Below are 16,638 nucleotides of genomic sequence, written 5' to 3' on the forward strand. Positions count from 1 at the left end.
CCAGCATCAGGGTCTTTTCCAGTGAGTTGGCTCTTCACATCAGGGGGCCAAAGTATTGGAGCTTCTGCTTCATCAGTCCTTCCGATGAATGTTCAAGGTTGATTTCCTTTAGGATGACTGGTTTGATCTTTCTGTCCAAGGGACTCTCAAGCAGCTTCTTTAGCACTGCAATTCTAAAATTAATATATATGTTAATTTTTATTTATTTGGCTGTGCCTGGTCTTAGTTTCGGCATGTGGGATCTAGTTCCCCAACCAGAAATCGAACCCAGGCACTCTGCTTTGGGAACACAGTGTCTTAGCCACTGGACCATCAGGAAAGTCCCTCAGCTGTGCTCATTACTGGATGTATGATGTTGGGGAAGTTGCTTACGCTCTCTGAGCCTTTGTTTCCCCATCTGTAAAATGGGCCTGGTGATAGTACCTCCCTCATGGGGTTGATACAAGGGTTAAACAAGTTAATGTACATAAAGTGCTTATAGGGCACTGCCTAAACATAGCAGGAATTCAGTGTTAGCTGCTAGTATCATTCTGTGTGTGTGTGTGTGTATGTGCTCAGTCATGTCTGACTTTTGTGACCCCATGGACTAGCCTGCCAAGCTCCTTTGTCCCTGAAATTTTCCAAGCAAGAATACTGGAGTGAGTTGCCATTTCCTACTCCAGGAGATCTTCCTGACCCAGGGATCAAACCCATCCCTCCTGCTTTGGCAGGTGGATTCTTTACCACTGCGCCACCTGGGAAGCAAGTATCATTCTATAGTCCTGATCTATTAATGAATAAGCCCTAGTCAACGTCCCTGGGTGCCTCAATTGCCTCCCTCTATTTTCCTGGATGCTGGTGTGGACCATATTGTGACCCAAATATCAGACTATCTAAACTCAACTCTAGGAGTGAAATCCACATATATTGAGTGGCATACACTGCCATATGGACGTGTGACATGTATGTTTGACCCTGGTGTCAGACAAGGTCTTAAATTTTACATGTAATAATTCAATTCCCTTAAACTCTATGAGGCAGGTACTATTACCATTTGTTGTTGTCATTGTTGTTTAGTCACTAAGTCCTGTCCAATTCCTTTGTGACCCCATGGACTGTAGCCCACCAGGCTCCTCCATCCATGGGATTTCCTAGGCAAGTATACTGGGGTGGGTTGCTATTTCTTCCTCCAGGGGAATCTTCCTGACCCATGGATCGAACCCACGTCTTCTGCATTGGCAGGTGGATTCTTTACTGCTGAGCCACCAGGGAAGCTCACTATTACCATTACCATCTCACAAATAAGGAAACAGAGGAGTTCAGTGATGAGCCCGAGATCTGCCTGAGGCCAGCCGACTGGTCTCCGAGGATTGATGTGTTCTCCCAGCTCCTCCTTGAGACCACCCAACACGAATGAGGAATACTTCCCACACGCAGGGTTCACCTGGGGACTCTGCACCCCTATCACATTTTCCCCACGACTCCCCAGTGGAATCCTTATGATCGCCTCCATTTTTCAGACAAAGACAGTGAGGCCCAAAGTCAGGCTCCAAGCCAGAATCACCAGCTAGGAAGTGGCAGAGCTGGCCAGGTTTTCCTTGGCAAAGGGCAGTGCCCCTGCCACCAGAGCACTGCTGTTTCCACACGACAGAAGTCGTTACAAGTCTTAATTAGACACCTCCGGTCTCAATATAGCCACAGCTGCACCTCCCTGTGAGATGCGCCTGACTGCCAGCCCAGGTCTCTTCCTCCTACTTGTGGTGACCTCTGCTTCCTCTTGCCCGTGGAAGGTCTTGGGTGGGCCCTGTAGGGGTCTGCCAGCCGGACGCGGTTTCTTTTTGGGGGGCCTGAATGCATCCATCCTGGACAGAGTCACGGTTGTTTCCGGGGAAGAAGGGAAAGTGGCTGCTATTCTCCGTGCAGCTGCTGAGCGGACTTGATTGGCAGGCTCAGAGAAGCCACGTGGAATAGTGGTTAAGAGAGTAAGTTTAGGAGCCAAGAAGCCCTCACTTGGCCCTCTGCATTCCTTCTTCCATCCAGCCACTCTTTTTTTATTTTTTAAAAGATTTATTTATTTTCTTTGTTGCCGTGGTGGGTCTTCGTTGCTGCACAAGGGCTTTCTCTAGTTGCAGAGCGTGGGCTTTTCATTGTGGTGGCTTCTCTTGCTGCGGAGCACGGGCTTCAGTAGACGTGGCTCTCAGGCTTAGTTGCTCTGTTGCATGTGGACTCTTCCCAGACCAGGGATCGAACCCATGTCCCTGCGTTGGCAGGCGGATTCTTAACCACTGGACCACCAGGGAAGCCCCATCCAGCAACTCTTTAAAAGATATTTTTGTTGTGTGCTAGGTATAAAGATAACATATGCATGTTATTAAAATTTTGAGCAATATAGAAATGCCTAAGGTAAAAAATGAACTTTCTCCCCTTGATTATCCTCTGAATGCCACTCCTCAGAGATGACTAAGCATTGGTAACACTTGGGATGTCCTCCTTTTAGTGTGTGTGTGGTCTTCTGTAACTTGCCTTTCACTCAACGATAAATCGTGGTCATCGGTCTATGTCTGCACATATATTATCTACCTCAATCACTTTTGAGGCTGCTTGGCATCCCATCATCTCATTTTAATTATTTAATCACCCCCTGCAGGTCTCTTTTTAAATATAATTTTATTTTTATTTATTTTTGACTGTGCTGGGTCTTCATCGCTGCACACGGACTTTTCTCTAACTACAGCGAGTGGGGGCTGCTCTCTAGCTGCCATGCATAGGCTTCTCATTGCAGTGATTTCTCTCGTTGCAGGGCATGGGCTCGAGGTGTGCAGGCTTCAGTCTTGTGGCATGTGGACTCCGTAGTTGTGGTTCCCCGGCTCTAGAGCACAGGCAGAGTAGTTGTGGGTTCCTCAGCTTGTGGGATCCTCCCAGACCAGGGATTGAACCCATGTTTCCTGCATTGGCAGGAGGATTCTTTATGACTGAGCCACCAGGGAAGCCCACCCTGCAGGTTACTTGATGGATGCTGATCTAAGTTTTTCCAACCTTTTATTACTACCAAAATAAACACCTTGAAATTTATATCTTTATACACTTAGGCAAGTTTCTCTGTAGAACAAATTCTAGAAGGCAAAATTCTGGTCAAGAAATATTTACTAAGCAACAACTATGTGCCATGCACTGAGGATTCCATAATGAATGAAACTTCCTCTGTGGTCACATTTGATCATTTTCTGAAAAGATAAAATATTGGGTAATAAGACGCTGGCTCTAGAGCAAGAGCTGGAACAGATTTTCAACTTCAGTTTTTCAAAATGTCAGGACTTGTCTTTTTATCATAATGATACTCCCGATGATGATTAATTATCATCATCAAGAGTAATATAGTGTGCTTTTGAAGGGTTCCCTGGTAGCCTGGTTAGGGTTCCAGGCTCTCACTGCCATGGCCCAGGTTCAATTTCTGGTCAGAGAACTGAGATCCTGCAAGCTGTATGTGTGAATTCAGTCGTGTCCAACTCTTCGTGACCCCATGGACTGTAGCCCACCAGGCTCCTCTGTCCGTGGAATTTTCCAGGCAAGAATATTGGAGTGGATTGCCATAGTCTCCTCCAGGGGATCTTCCCAGGGATTTAACCCATGTCTCTTATATCCTCTGCATTGGCAGGAAGGTTCTTTACCACTAGCACCACCTGGGAAGCCTGTGCAGTGTGTCCAAAAAAAAAAAAACAACCAAAAAAAAGAGTAATATAGTGTACTTTTCAAAACATGATCTCACTTGATTACCTCTTGTAATCCCACTTGATTACATCAAAGCAGCAAAATTAATGAAAGCCTCCCCAACACAAACATATTTAAACTTAGGTATGAATCAAAAGAAAAGATAAAAGGTGGACCATGGATTCTAAGCTAGGTCAGGATGACATGTGGGGGTGAAAAGCAGTGAAAATATGATGGACTCAGTAGATTGAAGGTTGTAGTGAATTGGAAGGATTGGGCTGTATGCACAGAGGGAGTGAGTGAGGAAAGATTGGACCACATGGACGGAGAATGGGGTCCTTGGGTTTGAGATTGTGGACGTTAACAAGATTTAGGGCATGATGTGTTGGCTGGAAAGGGGCAGAGAGAGGGTGGGAGAGGAGGGCAGGGAATGCAGAGGTCAGGAAATGGCAAGGATCATGCAAGTCAATGGTGAAATCATGAGGAGTTCTGACGGGGTTGGTGCTAAAGTGACCATAAGCCAGGAGCTCTTCCTTGACCAGTGGAAGCATTGACCTTGGCTGCAGACAGCAGCTGCCGGCGCCTGCTGTGGGATCTTTTTCATTCCAGCCTCTACTCTGTGTTAGCCGCTCAGTCATGTCTGACTCTTTGCAACCCCATGGACTGTAGCCACCAGGCTCCTCTGTCCATGGAATTTCCCAGGCAAGAATACTGCAGTGGGTTGCATTCCCTTCTCTAGGGGATCTTCCTGACCTTCCTGACCCAGGGATCGAAACTGGGTCTCCTGCATTGCAAGCAGATTCTTTATCATCTCAGCCATCCTGGAAGGTATGGGATCTTTTTCATTCCAGCCTCCACTCTGTCTGCCTCTAACATTGCAGGGAGCCAGAGGGGAGACGGACTCCCTTGTCCCTTTCTCCTCCAGCAGGGAATCTAGTTCACACCTAACAGGTGGGCCCCTTGGAGCTTCGCATGCTCACTGCACACGCCTTGCAGATGGGCAGGGGGGCATTCTCTGGAGTCCCTGCTTGTTGGACTCAGAAAGTACAGCAAGCTTCAGGGCTCGCTCCAGAAGCTACTAAGCAAGAAAGTGTGCTTCTCTACCTGTTCATGAGCCCACCTACTGGGGAGACTCGGTACTTACCAAGGTGTTAGAGGTCCCTCCAGTATTGGGTGAACATTTGATGAGTTCAAAGGCAGAAATGAGTTTATGTGCAGAAGGTGCTTAGGGCAGTGCCTATACCCATGAAGGGCTGTGTCAGGGTGAGATGTCTTTCCTCATTTTACGTACTAGGTAACTGAGGTTCAGAGAGGTCAAGTGATTTACCCAAGGACTCACAGCAGGAAATGCAGAGATGAGATTCAAACCGAGGCTCAAATGACTGGGGCCTGAGTTTTTCACTCAGTGATCTTTTTAACATAATGCTTTTTTTAATGATTTATTTGGCTGCCTCAGGTCTCAGTTCCCGCAGGTAGGATCTTTCACTGTAGCACACAGACTCTCTAGTTGTGGCTTGCAGGCTCAATTGTTGTGGCACACGGGCTCAGTCCCTCTGAGGCATGTGGGATCTTAGTTCCCCTGCCAGGGATAGAACCTGCGTCCCCTTTCATTGCAGGGAGGATTTTTAACCACTGGACCCCAGGGAAGGCCCTCATTAGGTGATCTTTTTATGCATGTCTTATTCTTCTAAGTCCTAATTTCCTTGATAGAGATGTGTGTGTGTGTGTGTGTATACTCAACTACACTGTATCATTGAGTATCTTAAACCCATTCACGGGAGGCATACAGACCTGATGTTCTCCTCAGTGGTCAGCATGACCCCCGCTCAGGACCAGCATTTAGTAAATATGTGATGATAGGTGACCTCTGCTCTTCCTCTCTGGACCCTGCATTCCCATTCAGACCCCCCCAGTGCCCAAATACTGTCTTGGGCCCTTCCTATCACCAAGGAGACCTCTTCCCTCTAAAGATGTTGTAATTTATATTATTTAAGTTGACCACGAGAAGAGCTAGGTTTGTGTAACCCTAAGCAACGGCTCCTTAACTAAGGAGATCAGTAAAATGAGACCCTGGGTTTCAAACATATATTCAGTGAGGTCGTGCATTTTAAGTGAGGCCTGGCCCGGGATGTCTGGGAAGAATGCTGACTAGAACTGGCAGATGGCTGGGGAGGAGGGACATTTCTGTGCCAGGAGCTCCTTTTTGGAACTCTTAACTATTTTTTTTAAATTTATTTTTGGCTTCGCTGGGGTCTTTGTTGCTGAGCACTGGCTTTCTCTCTCGTCATGGCAAGCAGGGGCTACTCTGTTGCGATGCCCAGGCTTCTCACTGCAGTGGCTTCTCTTGTTGCAGAGCACAGGCTTTAGGGTGTGAAGACTTCAGTGGTTGCAGCATGCAGACTCAGTAATTGTGGTGCACGAGTTTTTGTTGCTCTGTGGGGTGTGGGATCTTCCCAGACCAGGGATTGAACCCATGTCCCCTGCATTGGCAGGCAGATTCTTTAATCACTGGACCATCAGGGAAGTTCTTTTAACTATTTATAACCCATGGCAGATGGCCTTACAAGGCAGGCAGCGGTCATGGGACTGATGGGTGAGGTCAGCGAAGCATGGGCAGCAGTGTAACCTTCTTCCTCCCCCATTTTCCCAGATCATTCTGAACTTCACGTCCATGGACCTGTACCGTAGCCGCCTGTGCTGGTATGACTACGTGGAGGTCCGAGATGGCTTCTGGAGGAAGGCGCCCCTTCGAGGTACGGGCCCCAGCCTTGCCTTGCCCACTCCACAGTCAAATCCTTGGTGTAATTATTCACATCACAGCCTGCATCCTCCCTGACACCAATACCTGGCCAAGGGCAGCACCATGGCATGGAAGCCAGGAGTGCTGGTGTAGTCAGTGCTGCCAGCTCCATCGTGAAGTGTGTGACTTTGGGCAAGTCCCTTCCCTAGTCTGGACCTTGTGGAGACCTTGGTATGGGCTTCTGGGCTTCTCGCAGATGGTGGCTTATCAGTGTACATGGTGGGGAGTCACACCAGGTAACAGAGGGAGATGGACGGGCCCATCTTCTCAGCTCCAGGCTCTCTTGCTCATCTGGGCAATGTTAGAGGCTCTGTTTCTTGTTTGTGAGATGTGGCCTGAGGGTGCCCACGATGTAGCCTGGTGCATCACAGAGGCCTGCATTCCTGGCACAATGGCCCAAACTTGTTTGTACAGGATACTTTGTCTTGGGGTGGGGTGGTGGGGGTGGGGGAGTGGGTAAGTGGGGGGATGGCTGGGTCAGAACCACAGGACAGAAGATCCTGTAATGGACATAGAGCCTGAGAGGGTACCTGAATTTTCCTTCTCCGATCTGGACCTGTTCCTAAGTGGCTCAGGACTGCTCATTAGCTTAAGAACCTCTGCCCCATAGCTTGTGCCTGAAGCAGGCTGACAAGTCCTCACTAACCATCTCTTCCCCCCTCCCCCTAGTTTGTTTCTGATGTTGGCCTATTTCTTATTAGTCACCCAAAGCAGCTGTCTTTATGATACTTCCTGCTACGAAAGTGTGAATGTTTCCAAGATTGCAGTTTCTTTTTCACAACTTGCATTCCTAGGGCAGCACCCTCCGTCCCCTGCCAAAAGTTGGGAAAACACCCATCTTACTAGGAACACACAAATCATCCCAAGTTGATTCTCGGCTACAAAGGATTTCACAGATGGCCAACCTCACCCACTTACGTGGATTCTTGTCAGGTTTCACGTCAAATAAAACATTTTCTGCCCAGTTCCTGGATTCAGGGGTTTATTTGGGCTCCTATGGCACCCCCCGCATTTGAGCAAATGACATTTTGTCATAGCCAAAGAAAGCTGTGTTTGCTTTTGGTTATTGCTTGTTAGCATGGATAGCAAGTAAGAAAAGATAGGTAACGATGATAATGCTCTTTTTAAAAAGTGTCAATAAATAAAACACAGGTATCCTTGGTTATGGGCTTCCCTGGTAACTCAGCAGTAAAGAATCCGCCTATAGTGCTGGAGATGTGGGTTCGATCCCTGGGTTCGGAAGATCCCCTGGAGAAGGGAATGGCACCCCACTCTAGTATTCTTGCCTAGAGAATCCCATGGACAGAGGAGCCTGGCAGGGATATACTATAGTCCATGGGATCGCAAAGAGTCGGACATGACTTAGTGACCAAACAACAGCACCATTGGTTATGGTGAGGAATCTCTTTCCTCCTAGACACAGATTCCTTCCTATCCTTTCCCTCAAGTGCATGAAATCTTCTAGAGTGGCCTCTGGCTCTTCAAGGCCATACTGGACCTTGGATCAGATACAGGCCAACTGGAGTGTGTGCGGTCTTGAGAATGTGCGTCAAGGGCAGACCAGGGTCTAGCACCCGCCCGTGGAGATGGGGCGGGCTCCCTGGAGTTGCAGCCCTGGGGAGAGAAGGGAGGAGGCCTCACTGGAGCCTCACTGCCTTCTGTCCGCCCCATCTGTGCAGGCCGCTTCTGTGGGGGCAAACTCCCCGAGCCCATCGTCTCCACCGACAGCCGCCTCTGGGTTGAATTCCGCAGCAGCAGCAACTGGGTCGGGAAGGGCTTCTTCGCGGTCTATGAAGGTACTGAGGCAAGGGGAGAGGGGAGTTGGAAGTGGGGTCCCTGGACACCCTAGAGCCCCTCCCTCCTGGCACCCACGGGTGAGGCCAAGGCCCCTTGAGGGAGGAAGCAGAGATCTCAATGGGATTGGCCGGGGCCTGGGACCCTGAGAGGCTGGGGGATATGGGTGGGACTGGAAGAAGGAAAGAGGAGCTCAGAGCATTCTGACCAATACTCCCCTCTTCCCCACCTTGTCCCTTGTCCCCAAAGCCATCTGCGGGGGAGATGTGAAAAAGGACAATGGCCACATCCAATCGCCCAATTACCCAGATGACTACCGGCCCAGCAAGGTCTGCGTCTGGCGGATCCAGGTGTCCGAGGGCTTCCACGTGGGCCTCACCTTCCAGTCCTTTGAGGTGGGTCAGGGACCCCCCCAGGACGGGGCCCACCTCCTGAGGGCTTCCAGGGCCTGGGTCTGGGCCGCCAGGGCTCCTCTTGCCGATGAGCCCCCCACTGCCTCCTCCAGATCGAGCGCCACGACAGCTGCGCCTACGACTACCTGGAGGTGCGGGACGGGCACAGCGAGAGCAGCACCCTCATCGGGCGCTACTGTGGCTACGAGAAGCCCGACGACATCAAGAGCACGTCCAGCCGCCTCTGGCTCAAGTTCGTCTCCGACGGGTCCATTAACAAGGCTGGCTTTGCTGTCAACTTTTTCAAAGGTGCCTCCTTCCCCGCTGCCCCACCAGGCCCACCCATGTGGCCAACCCATCCTCTCTGGTCCTTCTTTTTCTTAATTTTATTTGCTTGTGGTAAAAACACTTAGTATGAGAGCTACACTCAGAACACAACTGAGTGTACAATTCAGCACAGGTATGGTGCTGTCCAGCTCTATCAGCTTGACTGAAACTTTTTTAAAAAATGATTTTAAATTTATTTTTTGGCTGCACTGCATGGCATGGCAGATCTTAAGTTCCCCATCCAGGGATTGAACCCAACCCATGCCCCCTCCAGCAGAAACTTGGAGTCTTAACCACTGGATAAGTGTTATCACTCAGTCATGTCTGACTCTGTGACCCCATGGACTGTATAGTCTGCCAGGCTCCTCTCTCCGTGGAATTCTCCAGGCAAGCATACTGGAGTGGGTTGCCATGCCCTTCCCCAGGGGATCTTCCCAACCCAGGGATTGAACCCAAATCTCTTGCACTGCAGGCGGATTCTTTACCATCTGAGCCACTGGACCACCAGGGAAGTCCCTTGACTGAAAATTTATGCCTTCTGAGTTGTGACTCCCCACCCCTCAGCCCCTGGCACCCACCATTCCACTCTTTAATTTTATGAATGTGACTGTTTTTGATACCTCATGTGAATGGAATCATGTACATTTTAACTTTCTGTGACTGGCTTATTTTAACACCATGTCCCAAAGGTTCACCTGTGTTGTCGTGTATGGCAGAATTTCCCTCTTTTTTAAGGCTGAATAGTATTCCAGTGTGTGTCCAGATCAGATTTCCTGAGCCTGATCCATCAGTGGACACCTTAGCTATTGTGAATTGTGCTGCTGTGGCTTCATCCCCACCTCATTCATTCACTCAACACACTCCTAGAGATGTGTAGACCCTGGTGCCCTGTCCTTGAAGTTATGTCCTAACCGGGCAGGAAAGGTCCCAGTGAATAACTGCATATAATACCTGGTTGAGTAAATGCCACGCCTAGGTAAAAGTAGCCAATGCGTGGTAGGTGCTTGACTGAGAGTTGACATAATTGAAGAGTTGCTTTAAAGTCCACACGTTTGTGCAGAAGGGATATTGGTGAGAGGCGGAGGCAGGAAGTGCCATAGCAGCTCAGGGAGGAGGCAAGACAGTGTGGACTTTTTATCAGTGTGATTCTGGGCATTGAGGGCATTCTGCCCAAACTTCCTTTCCTTGTCTTAAGCTGGGGACAGCAACAGCCCCTCCATCACAAGCTTCATGTAGGGATTGAAGGAGAGATGCAAGAATAGTACTCAGCCAGGGACGGCGCAGGAGAGACACCAGTGAATGAAGGTGGCCACCAGCCCAGCTAGTGTGGTCAGAAGGAAGGCTCCATGGGCTCCATCTGTCCCTTCCTTCAGGGCTCTGCCTTTAGGGCTGTCTTCAGCTGGATGCCCTTGGGACCAAGTGGGGTTCTGAGCAGCCGTGGAAGGCTGGGTGGGGCAGGGAAGCCCTTGTCTTCGGAGCTGAGTGGACAAAGGAAGGTCACAACTGACTTCTTCCCCTTAGAATGGCTAAGAGTGGCCTCAGCAGCCTGAGGGATCCTGGGCTTGGCTCTCAAGCAGAGAGCAGGAGGAAGAGGGCCCCAGGTCCCAGACTGGGAGTCACTGACACCCTTGCTTTCTGACCGCAGAGGTGGACGAGTGCTCTCGGCCCAACCGCGGGGGCTGTGAGCAGCGGTGTCTCAACACCCTGGGTAGCTACAAGTGCAGCTGTGACCCTGGGTACGAGCTGGCCCCCGACAAGCGCCGCTGTGAGGGTGAGTGCCCCCAGACCACCCAGGACCCTGTGCCCTATCCCCTTCCAAACCCTCCAGCCCGGGTCTCATGCCCTTCGGACAGACCTTTTTCTGGAAAAACTAGGATTCTCTGGCACTTTGGTCACCACTGGTTGATGAGGAATACGTTGTATATTTCAGTCCCCCAGAACACACTGTGACCAGGTGTGATGTACTTCAGTTTTGTTTTGTTTTCATTCTTGTTCTTCTTTTAAATGCTGATCTTGATTGATTTCATCACCCACCAGAAGGTGGTGATCCACCATTTGGCAATTCTCGGATGGGCACTGAGTTTCGGTCTCTCATTATAAATGTTCCCAGGAGGCTAGTGAAACCCTATCTGGCTAACTGACTCCAGCTCAGCCTGATCTTGCTGCCGGCTTCTCTCTGCTCACCTCTGAGCAGCTCCTTCTCCCTGCCTCCTGGTCCCCACCCCCCAGCCCTCCCTGCTATCCTTCCAGTCCTCCCTGTCTTCCCCGCCCACTGCCAGTCCCCTCTACCTCCCTGCCAGCACTTTCTGCCCGCCTGCACTGCCTTTCTGGAGCCTACCCACAGCCCAAGCAAGTGCCTGGCCTGTTCTCTCACAGAGAAAATAGAAATGACCACACAACTCCTCAACTCCCTCTACTCTGAAGACACCCCCTCACCCTGCCTCCTCCCCCTCTACCCTAGAGAGACTAGACACAAGCCCCCACTTTGGGCTGGGGGAATCCACAAATCTTTCTCTCCTCCTTCATGCACCCCAGCCCATGTTCATGCCCTTTCTCTAGAGCCGAGACTCCTGGGGGGTAACACTGCCTTCCTTGTGCCCCCAGCTGCCTGTGGTGGATTCCTCACCAAGCTCAATGGCTCCATCACCAGCCCGGGCTGGCCCAAGGAGTACCCCCCTAACAAAAACTGCATCTGGCAGCTGGTGGCACCCACCCAGTACCGCATTTCCCTGCAGTTCGACTTCTTTGAGACCGAGGGCAATGACGTAAGTGCCCACCCCAGGGGCTGAGGAGGCTCAGAGAGGTCCGAGGTGTGGGAGCTCGGCTCAGTGCCTGCTTCCTACCCTCTGAAAGAAACACTCCAGGAATGTAGAGATGGAGAGCCCCTCAGGGAAGCAGTGGGGCTCAGGGAGGAGGGCCCTGAAGGCCATGGAGCATGTGGCATGTGGGAATGAAGGACATGGAGTCCGGATGCCTTTGGAGAGAGATGGGGCTAGGGGGCTTGTGTGGGGAGCACAGGAGGAACTGACGAGGTGGGAGTGGCACCATTTTTTAATTACTAGATGTGACAAAAGAGATGTGGGCTTCCCAGGTGGCACTAGTGGTAAAGAACCTGCCTACCCATCCAGGAGACACAAGAGATGTGGGTTTGATCCTTGAGTTGGGAAGATCCTCTGGAGGAGGGTATGGCAACCCGCTCCAGTATTCTTGCCTGGGAAATCCCATGGACAGAGGAGCCTGGCTGGCTACAGTCTGTGGGGCAAAGAGTCAGACATGACTGAGCACATACATAGCAACGGTGAAAGGACCCACAGAACAAGGAGCCTCCCTAGGTGGGGGTGGTCAGGAGGGGCTTCCTGGAGGAGGTGGCCTGGAGCTGTGCTGTCCCACAGGTGTGCAAGTACGACTTTGTGGAGGTGCGCAGTGGACTCACGGCCGACTCCAAGCTGCACGGCAAGTTCTGTGGCTCCGAGAAGCCTGAGGTCATCACCTCCCAGTACAACAACATGCGTGTGGAGTTCAAGTCCGACAATACGGTCTCCAAAAAGGGCTTCAAGGCCCACTTCTTCTCAGGTAACCCTGGACTGCCCCGCTTCAGGCCCCGCCTCCCCTTCTTACTGCTGCTGCACCCCCTGCACTCCCCAGCCCCTCCGGTGCCAGGCGGCACGGTCTGTCCCCTGCTCCCCCCACTAGCCCTCCACCACCAGGCCAGCCCCTTCCTGCCTGAACTCCTCTATTCCTGAGCCCTCAGAGCAGTATGGGAGCCACGCTGAGGCCAGACAGTACGTAGACCTGCAGAAAGGAAGGGAGAGGGCGCTCTAGGGCTTAGGAACCCTAACAGAGGGCAAGCCCTGGGAACAGGGAGCACAGTGAGGTGGACACTGCCCCAGGCAGAGGAGGAGGGTGTTTGTGTTGGACTGTGGGGCAGATTGTCTGGCAGTGGTTGGATCTTTAATCAGACCCTGCATGTGCCAAGTGGGGTCATACTGGGGGCTTCACAAGAGATGAGGAGCCCCTCCAGTCAACCCCAAAGCCTCCCCACTACCCCAAGGCCCACGGTGGGGAGATTCAGATCCAATCAGCACTTGTCTGTTGAGAGCTGCTGCATGTAAGGCTAGGGGTCAGTCCTTTTGATGGCCTCATCTCTGGGCAGACTCAATGGTAGTCAGAGCACCGGCCCAGCCTCTCCAAGCAGACCTCCAGGGGTCCCCAGACACCTCTCCCCTGCTTTAATAACCCCCAGTCCTTCACCCAGGGCTAGGCTGGGAGGAGGCTGGTAGTTTTCTGGAGGCAGTAGGACCTGGGGCACCGACAGCGTTTAGGGTGGTAGAGAGTGTGGGGGGCTGGGGGGCGTGGACTGGCTGGAGTGGCCCAGGGGTCCTTAGCACACCTAGTGGGCCAGGCATGGGTGGCAGAAAGGCCAGAAGCCCCCGGCCGGGTCCCTGCCGCCTTCCTTCTCCCCTCCTCTGCCCAGAGTCCTGCATCCTTGAGCCCCTGTGGCTGCCCTGCACCCCCGCCTACCCCACTGGATGCCATGCACTGCCCCTGTGCACTGGTTCCCCGCTTGGCACTGCCAGCCACCCTGCTCTGCATACAGTGTCCCCAGCCCTGGCCCCACTGCTGGCTGAGACCACCCCGCGATGCAAATCCCTCTCTTCCCTGGGGACATCCCCAGAACTCCTCAAGGTGCTCACCAGAGGGCCGAGGGGATGTAACATCTATACTCAGGGGTGGGCTCGGTGCCAGAGAAACCATTACCTGCTTACTCTTGTCTCTTCCTGCCCTTCTGTTGCTCTAGTCTTGGGGGGTGGTGGGGGGTGACCAGTACTGCATCTGTCAGACCTAGAGCCCAGGGCTCTCCACCCATGATTGCTGCCCTGCCCTGGCACACCACTGTGTGCACCCCACCCTCAGCCCTGCATAGATGCACGCACACACACACACTTGCACGCACACATGCAGTGCCCTTTTGCACAAGAAACCTGCAGAGGACCCTCGCCACTGGGCATCAAGGTTCAGCCCTCAGGGCGCCCTGGGGCACCTGACTCTGGCCCCCCAGGAGAGGGGCTGTTTGGACTTTGGGACACCCAGCAAGGAGACCATAAGGCAAGAAGAAGAGAGAGCCTGAAGACCTTCAGTGTGACCCCAGCCACCTTCCGGGGCATTTGGCACTGGAGGGTGAGTGCCATCTCCTTGTCCCGGCCTGTGTCCACCCCCGCTCCTGCCCTTCTTGCAACCTGCATTCTTGGCTCCCAGGAGAGGCCATCCCCACCACCACCGTGCCAGAGCCCTGCCCCAGGCACTGCAGCAGGCCCTCCTCGGGGCTCGCGGCTCGCGGCTCTCACTGCTGCACTCAGCCACACTCCCCCACTCAGTTTTTCACTGGGCAAGTATCTCTATGACCCCTGCAATGTGCCAGGCATCATACTTGGTATTTAGGGGAAATACGAGGAAGGTTTGAGGGTCAATTTCAGGAAAATCTTTGCTCATTCCATGTAGCTGCAACCCCTGAAGCTCCCAGCATAGGGTCACCAGTGTGTTCCTCAGTGAACTCCCAGGATGGGCTGTAGGGTACTCACCACCCCCACGTTTTCACAGGGCTTGTGCAAAGGCAGCTTCCACAGGGCCCTCGCTCAAGGCCCCCATGGTTCTCTAACTTAGGAGACCTGGGGAAGGACTTGGCGACTCCACCTCTTGACCTTGGGTTTTTCTGGATCCTTCTTGGCCTGAGAGGGGATTGGATAAGCAAGGCCACCTGCAAGTCCATGCTCCAGCCCTCAGGCCCTTCTCCCAAGGGAGACCAAGGACAGGGCTCCTGTTGTCACAGACCTCGCCTGGCCATGTGAGTGCCAGCAGGCATCTTTCTAGCTTGGGGTTCATCTCTGGAATCCTTGTGTTCATCTCACAACCCCCTTCCCTGAATGTCTGCCTCCATGCCAGGCACCCAGTGCCCAGAATGACTGCGGAGAGACTGGAGAACATGTGTGTGTGACGTACTGCATGCCTGTGACCACGTGTCTCTCTGTGTATTAGTTTCTGTGTTCATGGGAGTGTGCATGTTCAGACCCACCCGAGCCGGAGCAGCTAATGTGTGCGCCCTCTGCAGGTCGCTGATCAGCCCGGGGTCTCTGCATTCGAGTGTGTCTCCGTTTGTACCCACGTGCAGGGCCCTGAGGGCAGCTGTGACCCCTGTGTTTGCACCTGTGTGTGCTTCCTCACATGTGAGGAGTGAGCAACCAGCGTCTGTTTGCGTGTGCACATGTGCACAGGTGGCTGATGGCCGATGTGTGTGCGTGTGGTGTCTGTGTGAGAGGGGCTGGTATGTATCCTGTGCACATGTGTGTGTGTGTGTGTGTCCCTGTGGGTGGGTGTCTGTGCTGCCGGATCGGGAGGACAGTGCAGGGTGAGGGATCCTGTGTCTGTTGCTGTGTTGATGTGAGTGTGCGTCTGTCTGTAACACACTCTGTAGCTACAGCACCAGGAGGACAGAGCCAAGCTCTGGATCAGGCCCCTTCCCATGGACCGCTCCCCTCTGCCAGACTTCAGTCTCCTTCCCCAGCGTGCGGCCTCTTCCTCACACCCAGGCCTGTCCCTGCCGCAGGCTTCCTCCCACCCGTCCCCTGTTGCTGTGCCTCCCCCTACCCCGCTGCCCCTCCGTGGCCTGGCTGCGCCGGACATGGCCGTCCTGCATGTGTGTCCCGCTGCCCCCCGCCCCCTGCCCTGCCCGTGGACCCCCGCCTCGGAGCCAGGCCTGGTTTTCACTGCTCTCCCTCCCTGGCCCCCGCCCTCCACCCCCCTGGTCCCTTTTCTCCTTCTCTCTCTCGTTTCAGAAAAGAGGCCAGCTCTGCAGCCCCCCCGGGGACGCCCCCACCAGCTCAAATTCCGAGTGCAGAAAAGAAACCGGACCCCCCAGTGAGGCCGGCCTGGCCTCCCGGACTCTTTGTTACTCAGGAACCTCACCTTGGACGGAACGGGCTGGGGGCTTTGCGGCCGCCCACCCCCACCTCCGCTCGGCCTTGCCGGCCCACCTCCCTCTGGCCGGACAGAACTGGTGCTCTCCTCGCCCCCACCCCCCTCACATGGACAGGGGCCCCTCCTTGCCCCCCGCCCCCTCCCATTTTGATGGTGTCTGTGACATTTCCTGTTGTGAAGTAAAAGAGGGACCCCTGCGTCCTGCTCCTTTCTCTTGCAGTCTGCTTGTCCATGTGTCTGTTTTTCCACTTGTCCGTCTGTCCAGTAAGCAGGTAATGGTAGAGGGTGCCCATGCTGGTCAGCTCCAGACCCCAACCCTCCCTCCGTCCATTTCAACTTTCTCTCTGCACAGCTGGGCCCCCTCAGCTGGCTCTGCATGAGGCAGTGCCCCGGACCCCCACCATCGCCTTGACCTCCGCTCCCTGCCCTGCCTCCCCCAGGGTGGGGAGGACGCCCGGCCAGGCCCCCCACTTCCCTTGGGGTGCCACTGCCCTTGGCCCGTGCACAGACCCGTCCTCCCTTGCTTGCTCCCCTGCAGACAAGGACGAGTGCTCCAAGGACAACGGCGGCTGCCAGCAGGACTGCGTCAACACCTTCGGCAGCTACGAGTGCCAGTGTCGCAGCGGCTTCGTCCTCCACGACAACAAGCACGACTGCAAGGAAGGT

General features: G+C 53.3%; 1 protein-coding gene across 2 annotated transcripts in view; it reads left to right on the plus strand.

Moving 5' to 3' along the window:
- BMP1 (bone morphogenetic protein 1) overlaps positions 1-16,638 on the plus strand; it is a 47,305-nt gene that overhangs the window by 20,257 nt on the left and 10,410 nt on the right. Inside the window, exons 9-16 of one of the 2 annotated variants that reach the window (XM_027549843.1) lie at positions 6,338-6,440; positions 8,167-8,283; positions 8,531-8,676; positions 8,787-8,982; positions 10,646-10,771; positions 11,605-11,765; positions 12,393-12,573; positions 15,831-16,191. In XM_027549843.1, coding sequence (XP_027405644.1) covers positions 6,338-6,440; positions 8,167-8,283; positions 8,531-8,676; positions 8,787-8,982; positions 10,646-10,771; positions 11,605-11,765; positions 12,393-12,573; positions 15,831-15,916 — 1,116 coding nt within the window. In that variant the 3' untranslated portion in view covers positions 15,917-16,191. Of the gene's footprint in view, positions 1-6,337; positions 6,441-8,166; positions 8,284-8,530; positions 8,677-8,786; positions 8,983-10,645; positions 10,772-11,604; positions 11,766-12,392; positions 12,574-15,830; positions 16,192-16,510; positions 16,637-16,638 lie in introns of those variants that run through there. The other variant, XM_027549841.1, reaches the window with a different exon arrangement.

The sequence above is a fragment of the Bos indicus x Bos taurus genome, chromosome 8 (assembly GCF_003369695.1).
Source record: "Bos indicus x Bos taurus breed Angus x Brahman F1 hybrid chromosome 8, Bos_hybrid_MaternalHap_v2.0, whole genome shotgun sequence".
Classification (NCBI taxonomy): Eukaryota; Metazoa; Chordata; class Mammalia; order Artiodactyla; family Bovidae; genus Bos; species Bos indicus x Bos taurus.